The 15256-nt window shown below is 43.4% G+C and overlaps 1 protein-coding gene across 3 annotated transcripts in view; it reads left to right on the top strand.

The window, feature by feature from the left end:
* ltbp1 (latent transforming growth factor beta binding protein 1) overlaps positions 1 to 15256 on the top strand; it is a 78885-nt gene that overhangs the window by 31738 nt on the left and 31891 nt on the right. For all 3 annotated transcript variants that reach the window (XM_076164223.1, XM_076164215.1, XM_076164207.1), the window contains exons 6-9: positions 6161 to 6361; positions 7237 to 7538; positions 8062 to 8164; positions 13773 to 13832. In XM_076164223.1, coding sequence (XP_076020338.1) covers positions 6161 to 6361; positions 7237 to 7538; positions 8062 to 8164; positions 13773 to 13832 — 666 coding nt within the window. The remainder of the gene's footprint in view (positions 1 to 6160; positions 6362 to 7236; positions 7539 to 8061; positions 8165 to 13772; positions 13833 to 15256) is intronic.

Raw genomic sequence — 15256 nt, 5'->3', positions numbered from 1 at the left:
AATTTCATTTCATTTTTTGAACGCCTGCTAGAGGTCGAAACATTTATGTTCGGAAGAAATTGGAATGCGGGACAACTGTGGAAATGCGTTTGCTGAATTTACAAACTCTAAAACAAATGAAGTGATTTCATGCAGCTCATTCCATTTTGAATGTTGCATCAACGTGAGAAGGTAGCAAACGTGGCATCATTGGACTGAGTACAGAGACTTTTCTGAATGTCGTATATGAGAAAAACATAAACGGAATATCAGGTGGAAAATCAGCAGCGTAAGGCAGGAACTAAGGGCCACTGTGTCGAGCAAGCAGCGCGCCAAACTGTGGCCTGCTTTAAGGAATAAATGGAACAATCTGAAGCAGCATTCCAGAAAAGCTGCACTTTGTCACCTCGTTAAACACATTTCGCTATTTTGACGACGATGGAAAGAATTCTTGGTCTCAGGCCAATTGTTACACCTTTGTCTTCCAGCATTAATTCAGGTATTTGTATCATGTTTTGCTCTCTTTTTGTTACCCATTTATATGGTATTTCTAGCGCCATTACTGCGGCTGCTGCTGCTTAAAACCCGAGCAAATCACTCTGCACGGTCTATAAGCCAGTCGTGAGTAGCCCAATGCTAAATATCCAACTGTTTTATAGTGGTGTTATAATTTAATTAACAGATTACAGGAAAATGCCCACCCGCAGCTCATTGCCAAACGTTCCTCAGGGTGGTCCGAGTGCTGTATTACCCTGAGACGTCTGAGCTGTGGGACGCTCATCTACTTCATTTCTTTTCATCTTCCAGAGTGAATTGAAAACAACTTGCGACCGAACTTCAGCGTCGGACTCATGTGAAAGAGATTAACCCCGGTTGGTCACAGCTGTAAGAAATTAATGGGCTCGTGCAGTTCATACCTGGAAAAACAAACTCTTGGCCGTCCCGTGTACCTGCCGTCATATACAGTACATCTGTCTGAAAATTTGGCTCAGCAGCGTTCCAGCCTGCGTTTCAAATCGGAACGCTTTGTCTGGAAGTTATGATGATTAATTAGAATAGAATATGAATCGCATTGCTCAATTTGTCACGTTGGAGTCTGCGGAGTGCATACAATAAGACTGCAACCTCAGAGTCGCACGGAACGGCTTCTGTGTAATGGAGCGCATGACGTGGGTGTTCTTTAATGTGTTGCACAGACCCTTGACAAACTCTGTCTTAACCTGCCTCACTCCTTACAAGGAGCAGATCAGAGTCGCCTGCTCTGACACATGCAGAAACATGGAAAGAGATGAATTCCTGTCTGACTCAGCTGAACACATTAGAAGAAATGCAGTTGCAGCAGCTTAAGGAGAGAAAAAAACTTTTAACTCTGAACGAAACGCAATGATCGTTTTCTTGAACGTGAGTGAGATTACGTTTGACATTGACAAGTGAATTTGTGCGTCTGACCGATAGTAAACAGTCTTTAATATGCTGTGTGTTGTCTTTAGCTCGTTATGTATAAGGATTTGGTTGACAAACTCCTAATCATCCACTCATGAGCACAGCACACAGCAGTCTCTCAATTTATATCTAAAGTTAAGCCCCACTTCGGATTTTACCAGGAAACCGTCCAGCTGAGAGTACAAACACATGGTAGCCACTATCAGCCACTACACACTCCTCTCCCCCACAATGACATGAAGTTGTTACCCGGGTCAGTGAGCAGTGACACAAATCATCATAAGGACAACATGTGTACAACCTCGAGACAGAGTCTTTCCCTTACTGTCACCGAGACCTCTGCCTGTCTGTATATGTTCCCTCACCTTTTCGGAGAGGGTTGCTGGCACAATAAGCCAAGTCACGCAGCTTCACTATGGTGAGTTTATTGACTGTGACACTTTCCCACAGTGGAGAACTCTTGAGAACGCTTCAGTGATTTCTGCTCGACCACCATGCCAGACAGCAGGAAGCATCTGTCGCCAGTCACCAGAGAAGACAAAAGCATTACCTCCAGCATGACGCAATTCTCCATAATATCCTGAAATGTCCCACAACTTCCTGTTTGCCAGCCTAACTGCATCAATCAAAACGCAACTCTCTGCCTTCAGCAAAAGACTCGTCATAGAGTTGGTTACGTTAGACTAATAGTATAGGTGATGTTCAGGATAATGTCAAATATGGACAGGACACTCGAACTGGAAGCCGATCCAACTCCTGACGGCAGAGGGGATGGCGAGGCAAAGGACAAATGCACAAAATCAAATGTCTCATGCTCCTTTGTGGGACCAGTCGTGGCGGCAGGACTGTGGTGCAGCAGGTATGAAGAGGGGAGGAGGACTTCATCTGAATTTTCTCTACAATTCCAGCCACTGCACCATCTTACCATCTGTTCCTTAACCATAGAAACGGTCCTTTTTGTGACAAAGATGCTGTTTTCAAACCCCATTATTGATATTTTGTACTAGATGCAGCATTGGCTTCAAATTGTAAAATGCAAAGTAAAGCAGAGGCCTGTACGTGTCCAGGCTTGTTCCATTCCTCTCCTGCCCCTTAGCCTTTCCTCCTCTCCTTCTTCCACCGTGACACAGATAGATGGTGCTGACCTGACCCCCGCAAACTTGAAGGCTGGAAGTTGTTTTTTTGGCAGGAGACTTCCAGCTCAAACAGCCCAGACAGAGAAAACCACACGTGTCTCTTCCTTCTAGCACGTGTCTTGTTTATCACACTTACCTGTTGTGAGAGAGACAGTGTGGATTTATGAGGAATGGGTGGGGGGGTGGATCTGTTTCAACATGTTGGCCAATTACCAGAGATATCAAATCCATAAAGAAAAGCTCCTGCTGATGGGTTGGTGGCGATGTATCAGGGTATCAGCAGCCACACACACAACTGCAGAACAAAACACAACATAACAGTTGCAAGAATCTGAAAATAACACTACAATACTTACTGTTCTGTGTCTATCTATACCTAAACAATAAAGTTAGACTTGACCAACCTAACTTACTTTTCTTAACTAACCAAACGTGGTGCAGTTTTACTTCTGATGCTTGGAGAGCTTTTCACCAGCTAATCACCAGAAGAATGCTGACTGGGCCAGCAGCCCAGGACCTCTTCATCATCCATCTGCCTGATTGTTTTTAAGCCCGACTGGCTGGATTTCTCAGTGGGTTGTTTCTTTACTGTCTCTTTCCTCCAGTGGTAAACTAATTACATAAGCATGAAGTAGTTACTCAAGTACTGTACTTGAGGTATGAGCATTACCATGTGGAGACGCTACACTCTTATATATTTTATGTGCTTGACATTTTAAGAGCAATTTCCTGTGCTTTTTACTCCTTTTATCTGTTAATTGGAGTCACTATCACTTTTACATATAAGTGCAACTACTGCAAACTGTAAACACAAATGGTAAGTAAATCAAACCTTTCAAACTCAAACAAGCACATTCATTTTGCTCATAAAAGGTTCTTGTGTTATTCTTTTCACTTTTGTGGATTAGTTGGGTTGTTCTATTGCACAGACTGACTGAAGAATGTCAGAAATATAATTCTATAAGGGATCACAAGAGCAGCATCATAGTCCAAATCGTAAATCGTATCAGCCCCGGCTATAGTTTCCTGTGCAGGTCTGAACACAACAATCAAACAACCACAACTAGACAAATTTGAGGGTCTGGAACGATACATTTGTAATCTGAGCATGATTTAAAATAATTATTTTCTACTTCTTCTTCTGTTATGGAAAAGTAAAGAGTCTTTTTGACAAATGAGCAGCTCACTTCACATTATTTTCCGTGTGAAAACAAACCGAACAGAGTGTAAATGCAACAAATGTAAAAATGGATCTGCTCTTCTGGAGCAGAGCAGAAACTATAGGTGTGAAAATGAGTTTCCTTGCCTCTAAAACTGACACATGGGACATGGGACGTCGGTTTCCCAGTGTCTCTTAAAATGGATTTTCATTATAATTTTTAAACGTTCATTTTGTGTTTTAGAATGTAAAGCTTTCCCCCCACATTTTTACACAAAAGCTTCTATTTCTACATATTACTCCCATACCATTTTACACAGCTGTATGCATATTTTTCAGTCCCGTCATGGTCAGTTGAACATATATAGGAGAAAACGTATTTCTTGGCAAAGGTGGAAAGAAAAACACTTGTTACAGCCAATAGAGGATAGTTGGTGACAGCTGCAATTCTGAAAGTATTCAGGGAATCGGACTTCATTTGTGTACCTCTTGTCGAGATTTTTGCAAGTCTGAATGATGCATTTGCGTGTGTGTGTGTGTGTGTGTTGGCCTTGTCTCTGGAGAGCAAATTTGAGTGTTTTTTCCAGCTCCTCTGGCATATTCTCTCCCAGGTGAGCGCAGCGACCGGCCAAGTGCTGAGAGTTTTCTGGCTCCCGCTTCCTTTATCACAGACGTGCATACCTGCCAGCTCATTTGTGTCAGTTGCGGTCCAGACAATATTGAATCATTTACAGTTTGATTAAAATAAATAGATTTTTTGCGAATGTCAAGATGCGAGGTGAGTGTGGCGGCGAAGGTGAGAGAGCAGAGAGGAGGAAGCCAGTGGGAGGACTGTTAAATTCAATTTACCAGTACTGTCAAAGTTTTCTTGGTCTAGTAGTGGCTTTTAGAGGTACTGTACCTTCAGCCACTCTTGCATTGGCTGGTGCAGCTGCGGGCTTTTGCCATCTGGTCATCACAGGCAGAACAGTCACGTTATTGCACTGTTCTTGGCTAAGGCTTGGGCTTCAGGTCCAATGAGGCAGATCTGCTGAGTGAAAGTTTCCCTGCGATTGCATTTGTAAACTCAAAAGAGTTCACTGAGGGGAGCCGATCTCAACCCCGATCCAGTCAGGATCTGTGATGGAAATCTACATTGCCTGTAATAAGATTTTAAAAACACAATAGCTTTTAAATCACTCGCCTGAAATAGGAAAGAAATAGCTGCACTGAACATTGTGAGTGGATCTCTTCAGTTAACTAAACAGAGGAGGAAGGAAGACTGAGTAAGTCTGGACTCACTTGATTGTCCAAGAAGTTGCTTCCTCCAGGAGATAGCATATCTTTGAAAACGTTGACACTTTCTCACACTTCCATTCCTGGGCCTGGCTGTCATCCTGGGCCTCTGATCAGATATTTTGGGCCTGAAGGCTTCTGTTTTAGACACCGTGTACACAGCGTCAATACCGAACCTCCAAAATCACCCTGTACCCCCCGCTGCTCAATTAAGTGAGTGTTTCCTGAGAAACGATTCCGTCTGCAGGCGTAATGGATCAATTGTTGGAAGCTGGGATGATGAATATTGATGGAGTGGTGACGGCGAGGAAAGCAAGTGAAGTAGCCAGAGGTAGACGCCTGTGTGATATGAGTAATGTCTTCTGTGCAAGGCCTGGATACTTCGCACGTGAATCATAAGCAGTGTTCTTTCCCTCTGTGCAGATTTATCTAATTTATTAACATGCTTTGTGATACTTTGAGGTGCCTTGGAATGGAGCGATAAGAAGAGAAAAGAAATGAATCTGCAGGAAAACAGATCGCAATGTCCAAAAAATAGTTGGAGAGATTTGAGATAAAACTTTGACCTGTGGGTCTGTTTTGTCTGCGTGTCTGGGATCACTTTGCTGAATTTATTACAAGATCCAAACAGTAAATGAAACCGTAATTGGACGTGTTTAGGTTTCAGATTCCAGTATCCACTGTATCCAATATCCTGAGTTGGAAACACATTGCATTCTTCACTAAAACAGAACAGAATATGATGGTTACATGTGTAGCTGGTTGCTTTGCTGTTTGTGTTGTCTGACTTCGCCTGGTGGCCCTTTGCACCACCATTTGATTCAATTTTCTTTCTCCTTCCATTGTTTGACAGTCGACACAGGAGTTTTTGCTGTCCAGAGCTTCAAACTAACACTGAGCATAACACACATTGTCCACAGACGCAGTGCCAGCAATATTTTTCCATGTTGAGCTGCGTTCAGGAGCGCTGGGGCTTTGCCTTCCAGACAGACGGCCCGTACTAAGACAGACTTTGCAAGTCTAATTATCTGCAGATGTGTTGAAAAGTAGCACAAATGTATATCCAATTAGACCCTCACATGCTCATAATGGCACATCCTTTTGCCGTGCAGTAGGCACAGATGTAATCCATGAATATGATTTGTTTTCTCGTGGTCTTTCTCCTCAGTGGTGTGTCATCTGCCGTGTATAAATGGCGGCACGTGCAGCGCCAGGGACAAGTGCCACTGCCCACCCAGCCACACCGGAAAGTTCTGCCAGATGCCCATCCAGAACGGGCAGCACCAGCAGGCAGCGGGCGGCTACAGCCAGACTCAAGTCCACAGCACACACACGCTGCCGCTGACCTACAGCAACGGACAGAATCACGGTAAGCAAAAGACAAGACGTAGAACCGTGATGTCAGCTGGATGTCTGAGTGGTTTATCTGACCTAATTGAAAACTGTGGGTGCCAAATGTTGAAAGAGCAACATTTTCCTCATCGTCTACCCGTCTCTTAAAGACGCACGTTTGAACTCATTTACTCCCAGTCATGTATACTTTACTACTGACCATTTTTCAAAGCGTGCAGTAGTGTCGTGGTTTGTACTTTCTGGGCAGATGTTTGTTTTTTTTATGTCTGTGTATGGTGTGAACATCGGCTTGCGGAGGCTTGAAACACGCTTGAGGTCAGCGGTCCATCACAGTCTAGCTCGTCACAGCTCTAGGATTTACGACCCAGCCCGATTCAGAGCGATGGAATGCCCACCTTTACCCTTTAGTTATCAACACGCCCGACCCAAAGGAGCCCAAGACTGGTGGCAGTAGCTATGGACACCATGACTAAAGGAAAATGATTTGAATCTAGCCTGACTTGGGTTCCAGGATGAGCTTTGTTTCATGTGGTACAATAGACAACTGGTGATTCAGGTCTCCACAGATGGATTTTGCACGCTGAAGTGAAATGAATAAAAACCGTTTCCTGTCTGGAAACTATAGAAAAACATCAAAAGCAACCAACATTTAGTTGCTGTACTTCCAAGACCTTTTTCTTAAACATTTGTGTAATAATCTCAGTCAGTTTTACTACAAGCGGTATTGCATAAGTATTTAAAAGTGGGAATTTCAAATTACATACATAAGTTAAACTGACCTCTACCATACTTTGTTGTTATTATGGATATTTCTTTGCATAATTCACCCTTCTTGATAATTATGTAGGACTGTAACAAAGATTATATTCCTGTTTTCCTGTTGCGCTCCAGTTTTCAGCCCCAGCATCGTCAACATCCACATCAAGCATCCTCCAGAGGCCTCTGTTCAGGTTCATCAGGTCTCTCAGCTGGACAACTACCATAACAACGGGCACGTGCTGAAAGGTCCCCAGCCTGGCTCCTCTTCATCCACAAGCTACAGCTACCACCACTCGGAGAGCAGCCAGAAGGTCCAGCACCATGGCTACAACATCGTCTATCCCGGCCAGAACGGCTACCAGGTTCCTCAGTACCAGCCGGTCACCTCCAAAAGCCAGCTGGGCCGCTGTTTCCAGGAGACCATAGGGAGTCAGGTACTGTGCCAGCGTCGTCTCTGTCACTGAGCGGAAGGTAACAAGTGCAATAGATGGAAGTTGTTGTCACTGTCTGACTGTAACAGGCGCACAAAGTGGAGTCGAACTTAAGGTGATAAATCAGGAATCGCTCAAATCCGAATTTGACTGCCAATAGGCCTCCGAGAGGTGGGCAGGCGAGGGAGAAGAGCAAGACTGTAATCCACTCGGGGAGATCGCTCATGTCACTGCCCCTGCTAAGACAGCTTTTATCTTGAAGATCTTTTGTATGCAGCAACAAAGCCACTGGAAGCCGCTGCGACACCTCCTGTGTTACAAGTCCTGTATATCTGCCTTTGATCACCATTTAGTTTGCAACACCTCAACCGCTGTTTGGATCAAACTTGCTCAGGTTTGGTCTGATTTATGGTCAGGACCTGTGCTATAAATTTTGGTATCAAATCTGTAAGGTGTCAAGGTCACAGGGCAAGGTCAAAGCTTCCGCATTTACATTTTTTTCTCTATCTCTCTCTCCCTATCTCAGTGTGGGAAGGCTTTGCCGGGCCTCAGTAAACAGGAGGACTGCTGTGCCACCATTGGGACGTCTTGGGGATTCCACAAATGCCAGAAGTGTCCAAGGAAACCATGTAAGTACAGCAACACATGTGGGTTTATGTAGGCTTTCAGACAGGTTGAAGGTTATTATGTCATGTCTTTATTTCTGGTATGTTGTTGCTAAATGTCCCCTCACTTTGGTAAAGATTCCTAAATAATTATGTCCTGTTTGTGGGATAAATTTAGCAATCTCCCGGCTCGGGTTGTAAAGATGCTCCAAGAAACAAACTTTACACAACAGCTTCTGACTTCTTCCTTTAAATGCCACACTTACTCCACTTGACGAAAATTGCACTCAACACTTCAGCCTCCAAGAGAACGAGGAGCGTTTTGCTGCATAATGAAGCCCAAATGCCTGGCTGACTCCTACTGCAAATTGCAGTCTGCAGTCCTGTTCTTTATTCCAAAAATAATCCCAATTCCTGCAAAACACGACCCAGGTGTTATCGCTTACTCAATTCAAGAGATGCACTTTTTATGCCAACCCCCAAGTTTTGGTAAAACAAGTGTTATTATTCAGAATTTACTTTTGTTATCTATCTATCTATCTATCTATCTATCTATCTATCTATCTATCTATCTATCTATCTATCTATCTATCTATCTATCTATCTAAAAGTTTGGCTTAAAATGTTTTAAAATCCTTGCTCTGCTAAGTATTACTATCATTTATTATTCAGTAAAATCAAACTGTCGAGTGATTTGCGAAGCAGTATCTACCCCCCCTTGTCAACGCCTCCTCACCCAGAGACTCAACATAAACAAGTAGTTATCCTACATTGCATCCATTTGCCATTGAATAAAAAGAAAAAAGAGATCTGGCTCGCGTTTGTTCCGAAAGTGAGAACGACATGTCCCGGGCCGTCTCTCTTACGCTCTAAGCCACTGTGTCGTCGGGGAGGTGCTGTATCAACTTTCTCAGCGTGTCTCATCACCCCTGATTCCCCCCAAACAGTGTCTCTGGCAGGAGGTGCAGTCAGATCTTCGCTGTGTGAGTGCGGTTTCTCCGCTCAGATAATGTGATATGAGGCTATGATATGACACCTTCAGGGCCTGCTTAGAAACCACCTGCCTGTGCTGCTTTCCGTCGTACATTTCACTGCTAAAATGTCCGTTGTTGCAAGGAAACGATTCCCAGTAATGCTGGCCACCCCTGATCTTCACTGAAACATTGCCCAACAGGCATAAATACACAAATATAAATGATCCAAATGAAACCATAATCTGATGAATGGCCAGTTTGCAGAATTTGTATTTGGCATCTTTATTCTGACACACACAACATACTGGATATAGAAATCAAATCCTCCAACCGACAATTCCGAATTCCCATACCAGAGAATTCCCACTTCTTTTTCCCAGTCCAGTCCTAGTCCCGTCAAAATAAGTCTAGATTGTGTATGATTTAGAATGATGGGGGGAAGTTGCTCTGCTGCCAAGATGTCCACCTTTAGCTCCTCTTTCTAAATCATGTGATCAAACTGCTGACATTCCTTCCAGAGAAGATCATTTTTCAGTTTGTCCTTACAACTTACTATTTTTTTCTCTTGCAGTATAGCTCTGCAATGTGTGTCCCTTTCGCCCATATTTGGATGAAATGCAGAATTAACACAACAGGCTCTCGAGTCCCTCCCTTTCTATAGAGGTTGGCAGTGACTATATAGTGTTTAAAGCCGCATCACTGAGGAACTGTCAGGGGAGAAGGAAAACTATTTAACTTTTTAACTAACTAACTAAGTATGCAATTTGGTAACACATATACTACATTATCAGCGCGTGTTCGTACCTTTCTCCTCAATTCCTCTGGCTTTTCAACAATGTTGGAGAGGTTCTGGGGTGTGGAGGTGTTTTATGAGTCATGGTTGGTCAGTGGCGGCGGGGTCATGGCTGTCATAGCAGGGAGGCCAGAGCAACAACAACTTATCGCGAACCACAATTTAGAAAGCAGTGAAGAAGAATTGGCTGGATTTATGGAGGCCGGTTGCCCCCTGGCCTCAGGCTGGATGATGTTTCAGGGCCAACAGTCCATCAGCATGAAGGACACACGCCTGGAGAGCAGCGAGCTGACCGACTGTGAAGGAGAGCAGGCAGGACTAACATGACACCTCCTGACTTAAAGAGAACAATTGCATATCATATTTCTAATGCATGCGTGCATTGTACATCTTTGGTATGTACCTTGAAGATGTGTCATCACGGTGAAAGATAAACATAACTTCACCCTGAGGTGCACCCGTGGGGTTGTAATATTCCTTATCTGAGCCGCTGAGCAGCTGTCAGCCCAGCGAGAGCTCCGTTCTGTTTTACAGCGACATGACATGAAGCAGCAGCTAGACTAACAGAGCCCTCCTCTGCACCCTGCCACCCGGGACGCCCACCCCCTCCACAAACACACACACACACACACACACACACACACACATGCATACATACACATTCATTTTTATCAGAGGTAGAATCTTAATGATTTTGGTAATTCACTATTTTTCTCGTGCCACCAGCTCGTAAAAAAAACTGTTGGATGGATTGTCTTGAAATTACTTTTAGACATTTATGGTCCCAAGAGAATAAATCCTTATAGCTGTAGCCTGTAAGTTTAGAGCCAGAGAAAAATTGTATTTTAGGCGTTCAAAGGTTTTTCCCAAATGAGATTCCATCCATTAGAGGTGCTACAGAGATACTGTATATTTTCACAGATGACATCAGGGTGAGCATGAATTCCTGCCTTGAAGATTTCAGCAAAACAAGCAAAATTCTGAACTAAATACTGTGTAGCTTGAGACATTGGTCATCTTCTGGCTTTTTCATTCAGCAGCACCTGCCAGTCGATGCTCATCTTGCATCACATTTATGTTACGTTTATGACATGATGCCACACAATAATATTGGATTTGATTCAAAATGTAAAGGAAAGTTAACATGGTTAGAATCCAAATGAATCTTGATAAGCAAATCCTCGATTGACTCCGTTTCATCCTTGTTGATGCAGTTCATCCTCAGACTGACAGTTTTATCTGGCTGACATCATCCTGCCTTGAACTGATACACCAACACAGTATTTCACAGATACACTTTAAGGAGACCTCTGTCACTGCCAAAACATCTTTCCTAGCCATCGTTGGAGCCAAAACGTCCAGCTGCCTTGAAAATCTACACCCGAAAATGTGTCTTAGTACAACTCCACGAGTCACTCTTGCAGTCCCTCGCGTCAGATATCAACGGGCAAAAGAAAGATGCACAGCAAGAGAAATGAGGAAACATTATACAACCCAAGCCGGTCTGGGTATTTAAATGACAGGTGACTTTCACACTGGGAGTTATTTCCAGAGGGGGAAAGCACTAAAAGCCTTGGTGGCATGTGGGGCCGGCTCCTGCTTTCCAGCTCTTTTTAGAGAACTTGTTACCCAGCTGAAGTGTGTGTGTGTGTGTGTTGGGGGGGTTGGGAGTCTGACTGAGGCTCTGTTCTTTATGTAGTAACTGGCCATTCAACCCAGCTCCCTTTATAGAGTGATGGAACTTCCCTTTGATGCCAAAGCTATAGGCTCAGGAACATAAGAAGACAAGCTCCTGTGCTCGCTGCAGGGCTGCAATAAAGTGTGTGGAGTGTGGTGGAGTTTCAGAGGAAGCTTATAAAAAGCAGGAAAACATTTATAACTACTTGTAAAACGCATGCAGGACATACATAGATTGCGTACGTGCATCCATCATAGTGTAGTGTGTTGGTGGTGATTCAGGATGGATTTGCATGGGTAACAGGGTTTCATCTGTGCGGTTTGATCATTTCACAAAGAATCCTATGAAAATGGACAACAGCACACACTTTGAGATTGTGTCAGTTGGTGTGAAGCGTTCTCAGGGCTTAGGACAATGGTGGACTTTGCAGGTGGGAGGAAAGGCTTGACAGGTCAATGTGTTTCATGTGCAGACCTTCAAATGCTGACGATGGGGTTTTGAATACTAGCAGGGTTCTTTGAAAATGTCAAAAAAAAAAACTGCTCAGTAAAGGCCATTCATGCCAGCTTCCAGCCCACATCTTATGAAACAACACACACACACACACACACACACACACACACACACACACACACACACACACACACACACACACACACACATATTCACAGATTTCAGTGGGAGTCACTACAAAGCCAAAGTGTTCTCTTTTCCTCTGAGGTGAACCTTTTGCTGTGAAACAGTTCATTGTGCCACGGAGACACTGGGTAGCTGGTAAATGAATTGGGACTTAGCAATCAAACAAACTTTACTTTGTTCCATGTTGAGCAATTTGATCAATCTGCTTTTGGGTTTTTGGGTACCAGGTCTCCTCCTGCGCCTTTGTCCACATTTCTGCAGATCTTAGTGCAAAACCTGCAGCAGAGATTTACAAGTGAACTGAGTTTGACTTCTCCCTCTGTGGTTTCATTGTGAGCGGCTGGTGGCACGGCCGTCTCCGGCTCCAGTGGTCTCTGGCTCTTTTCACTTTCTTCTTTATTCATCGTCGCTCTTTTCCTCCACTCCTCTACCATTCATCCTTTCTTCCCCTGCTTCTCTATTAGTCAGTTATTATCTCTTCAGCTCAGTTCAATATGCTTCTTTGCAATATGTCAGCATGGGTTCATTAATTTAAAATGAATTGTTATTAATATTAATGCAATGGTTTCAGTTACAGTCTGGACATAAAATGCTGTATTATCATTAAACCGTCTGGTCCTCTGGTGTCAAATGTTTAATTAACCCATTGTCTTCTTTGGTTCTTTAGTTAAGCTCTAGTTGAAATGCATTTCAAATGTTTTAAATGATTAATGGTCATTGAATTTGAAGCTTATTGGGTATTCATACTATTTGGGTGATAAAGAGCTGATGTTCCAGTGTGTTATGCGCTCTGGAAAGCTTTGCATGAGTTCAGGTGAGATTTTAATTGTGCTCAAATTCAGTTGTGCATTTCATTATTTATAGACTGTAGCAGAAACTGCATGTAAAATATTATTAGTAAATTTAGAATGACAACAGTGGGAGGGTTGTTCTAATGACGAAGTGAACAATAAAGAGATAAGGGCTGCAATGAATAGATTTTATTATTCTGACTGATATTTGAAGATACCTGTGGCCAGAGTTTAGTATTCTGCAGAGCTGCTCTCTCTTTGTCACTGGAACCTAGTATGAGTGCTTGTCAGAACAACAGATGTTGGCTCTTTTCTGTGACATTTTACAATGCAAGTAATTAGAATCTCCATTTTCAGAGATGAAATTACATTACATTACATTACGATCATTTGGCAGACGCTTTTATCCAAAGCGACATTCATTACATTACCACCCTTCGCAGAGGGGGGAGCAATTCAGGGTTCGGTGCCTTGCTCAGGGGCTCCCAGGCAGGGGCTCGAACCGGCAACTCGGTACATGATGCATGGCAATTAGCAAAGCAGAAAGAGGGGAGATTAAGGGTTTACAGCTTGTTTTGTCCTTGAGGATCAAAGCCGGGTAAAAAGAAAACGGATAAAAGGGCCAGAGTGAAAGTGAAGTTCAGTCAATTTAAAATGTCTAACATAAAGATTTTTCCTTGTGCAGCATGTTCCAGTCTGTTTGCCAAACAAAAAGTATCAAGATTTTAACACGTTTTCTTTCTCTTTCTTTTCTCAGCCCTCCCTCTGATAGACTGCCCCCAGGGTTACAAACTCATCAACCACTCTCATTGTCAAGGTAAGAACAAAAAGGTCGATGGACTCGGGTTGCATGCCCAATTTTCCTATTATTGAACTAGCAGGATTTTGGCTGATGAGGTGTAAAAGTGTGTTTCACAGCAATTCATCATGTTTAACCTGGGATTTTAAGGTTGTATGCAGTACCAGAGGGACAGATTTAGGCTAGTTGTTTGCTGTGCTGTTGCATTTACGTAGTCAAAGTTTACCAGAGTGCCCCCATGATGTTTGAGGTACTACATCTTGCAGAACGTGATGTTAATTCTGGGTGATGTTCAAATGACCAATACAATACATTACATTACATTACATTATGACCAATACAAATGCAGGATCCTTGTGGCAGCCATCGTAAAGTCAATCCTGGTCTAGCTACACAAGTTGCTGCCCACTTGAGGAAACTCTACCAATGTTCCTTAACTACATGGTGTTAGAACCTAAAACTTGACTAAATAATTTCTGAAGAGGAGAAGAGAGGAGGAGGAGGAAACAAAAAACAAGATAAAGGTTCATGTTCCAATTCAGCAGGCTGAAATGCTCGAGCTGGTATTATGGGCAGTATTTCCTCTTTCCTGATTCCTGATAATGCTCTGCAGGGGTTTTTTAATTGTCCGCAAAGCAACCCACTCCTGGCGCACCCGGAGTCTGAACCGGGGAGCGGAATGGAGCTGTGTTGTTGATGCTCTTTGAAACCAATATAAAGCAATGATCCCTGTCATTGGATCAGACTGGGTCATGTTTAGTTGAATGTCAGTAAGCAGCATTTGTCAGCTATAAAAGAGGTCCATCAGTCCAACCTGCATCATGAGACAACACATAAGGCTCCAGAGGTCTGGTAGGTCACTTGTGCCTGAAGCTGCAGCTGCATTAGTCTCTGTAAAAGTTTTGAATTTGTGACCAGGAACACTAAATTGATAAAAAGGGGAACAGCCGCAAGTTGAGAGTCACCCAGATATAACAGACGTTATAACAGATGTTGGCAAACTTGGCTCATCAGCATGCAACTTAACCTGGTGCAGTGAAGTGTAGATATTTGTGTATCTGTGATCCCTTGACCTTCTTCTAACATCTCCATCAGGAGGAAAATTCCAGATGTACATGTTTACCGTGTAAAAAAGTTGCCCATAAACACATTTGCCTCAATGATGTAAGCTTGTGTGGTTCCTTAAAGCACCATTAGAGGTCATTGCAGGATTCACCAACCACCAATTGGCTGTGGCTTTGTGCCACAGCCAATTGGTGGTTGCCAGGTCTGTGGTTAGAAGCAGAAAGCCTCTGAAAGGAGAGCTCGGGCTTGCCGCCGATTTGGACTACTGCCAGTCTCTGGACACACTAGTGTGTGTGTGTGTGTGTGTGTATGTGTGTGTGTGTCGGTGTGTGTGTTTGTGTGTGTGTGTGTGTGTGTGTGTGTGAAACCCTGGAGCC

Source organism: Genypterus blacodes, unplaced genomic scaffold (assembly GCF_046128005.1).
Source record: "Genypterus blacodes isolate CSIRO-AG114 ecotype Tasmania unplaced genomic scaffold, CSIRO-AGI_Gbla_v1 ptg000012l_1, whole genome shotgun sequence".
In the NCBI taxonomy this organism is placed as follows: Eukaryota; Metazoa; Chordata; class Actinopteri; order Ophidiiformes; family Ophidiidae; genus Genypterus; species Genypterus blacodes.
Note: the sequence above shows the minus strand (reverse complement) of the source record. Positions and strands in the feature narration are given on the sequence as shown.